This window comes from Limulus polyphemus, unplaced genomic scaffold, assembly GCF_000517525.1.
Source record: "Limulus polyphemus unplaced genomic scaffold, Limulus_polyphemus-2.1.2 Scaffold2922, whole genome shotgun sequence".
Taxonomy (NCBI): Eukaryota; Metazoa; Arthropoda; class Merostomata; order Xiphosura; family Limulidae; genus Limulus; species Limulus polyphemus.
In genome coordinates, this window is record NW_013668532.1 from 124,394 (window position 1) to 125,990 (window position 1,597).

The following is a 1,597-nucleotide window of genomic DNA, read 5'->3' on the forward strand; positions in this document are numbered from 1 at the left end:
AAAATTTGCTGAATCATCGTTGACAATTACGAACATTCAAAATATTTCCATAAACTTATTTGATATTCTTTGCGGCGACAGAGGCGTTGTTTCCATTCTTGTATTCAAACAGCATTACATGCCTAATGTATGTCTCGTCGTGTGTCATCACTATAAGGGATTAGAGTATACTAAACTTTACCATTATATAAGCTATACTAACGTGACGTTTAGGCAGTTCGTTTAACTATTATACATGATGTACGTTTTTTGGGGGGTGGTTAATGAAAGTGTTCCAAAACGCGACATTAATTTCTTGACGGCCTAATAATTTTGGTGATAATTAAATAATAAATATCATTATTACAATTTATATTTTTTCTTAAGCAATGAGTTTGTAAAAAAATACATTGTTTGTTAAAAGATCATGATGCTATTGTAGAAAAGCTTACCTTTCCAAATAGATGAATTCTTGGCATTTGGACTCCAGTAAGCCCAAAGTTGTACTATAATGAACGGGGTTGAGCAAATAATGTAGCAAGTTATAACGACAACGGTAATCTTAAATGTCTTGACTTTGGAACGTGACAAGCCACGCATGCAGTGACTTCTGGGAACAGTAAAGGTTTCACAATGATTTCTTCTAGTATTAGAATTTCTAGCTAGACAAATTTCAACTTGGCCGCGCCTCCTGAATCTTCTTACAAGTAGCACAACTGAGCGTATTGCGAGTTCCGAATCACTTCTCCGATCAGGAACTGTGTTGTTGTTACTGGCAACAACGTCGTTAGAAGCCTGACGTCTCATTTGAAGATTATACCAAACACTTTTACATATACGTATATAAGTGAAAGCTATAACCACGAGTGGTATGAAAAACTGAGACACAGCGTACCACAGAACGTAAACCTTTTCTCCCCACGGCTGAATGAAAATTCCCCAGCAGTCAAAAGTAACGGGATCCTCCGAAACTTTCTGATAAGAGAAGATGAATATCTGAGGAAAACAGCAAAGAATTGAGATAATCCAAGCATTAGCTATCATGATCTTGGATTTACGAGGAGTCCACACACAGCTTGTTAGCGGAAAGCAAATAGCTTGGTAACGATCGATCGCAGTCACCAGCAGGACATAGGATGATAAGTAAGGGCCTAGAATTTGCATGTATTTCACTATCTTACACAACACGTTTCCACCATAGAAACGATATGTAACGTCCCATGCAAGCTGAGGCAAGACGTGAAAAAAAGCAGTGATAAGATCTGAAATACACAAATGTTGGAGAAAATAATACATTCTAGTCATTTTGATTCGTCGCACTACCAAAGCCACCAAGACTATCGTGTTACCAATGACAGTTAATGTGAAGATTGTCGCCAAGACTGCGACCTCTATACGAGCTACTGTCTCATCGCGTTGTACAACATCAGCCTTTGTGTTGTTGGTAATGGTTGAAAGGTTGACGAATGATAAATTTAAAAAACCTGTTGTTTCTCCTTTAGCTAAAGTAGACATATTTGGTCATTTAGAATACAAATATCTATAACTCCTAACGTATCAACGTTTTTGTTTTTTTTACTGCTGTTGTTTGTAGTAAAGCACAAAGCTACGTAAAGGG

At 37.1% G+C, this 1,597-nt stretch overlaps 1 protein-coding gene across 1 annotated transcript in view; it reads right to left on the reverse strand.

Annotated features, from left to right (window-relative positions):
* The window catches only part of LOC106468226 (oxytocin receptor-like), an 11,027-nt gene extending 9,533 nt beyond the window's left edge, over positions 1–1,494 (reverse strand). The window contains exons 1-2 of the mRNA XM_013928641.2: positions 768–1,494; positions 432–614 (exon numbers count right to left, since the gene is read on the reverse strand). Coding sequence (XP_013784095.1) covers positions 432–614; positions 768–1,494 — 910 coding nt within the window. The remainder of the gene's footprint in view (positions 1–431; positions 615–767) is intronic.
* Positions 1,495–1,597: the final 103 nt, after the last annotated feature.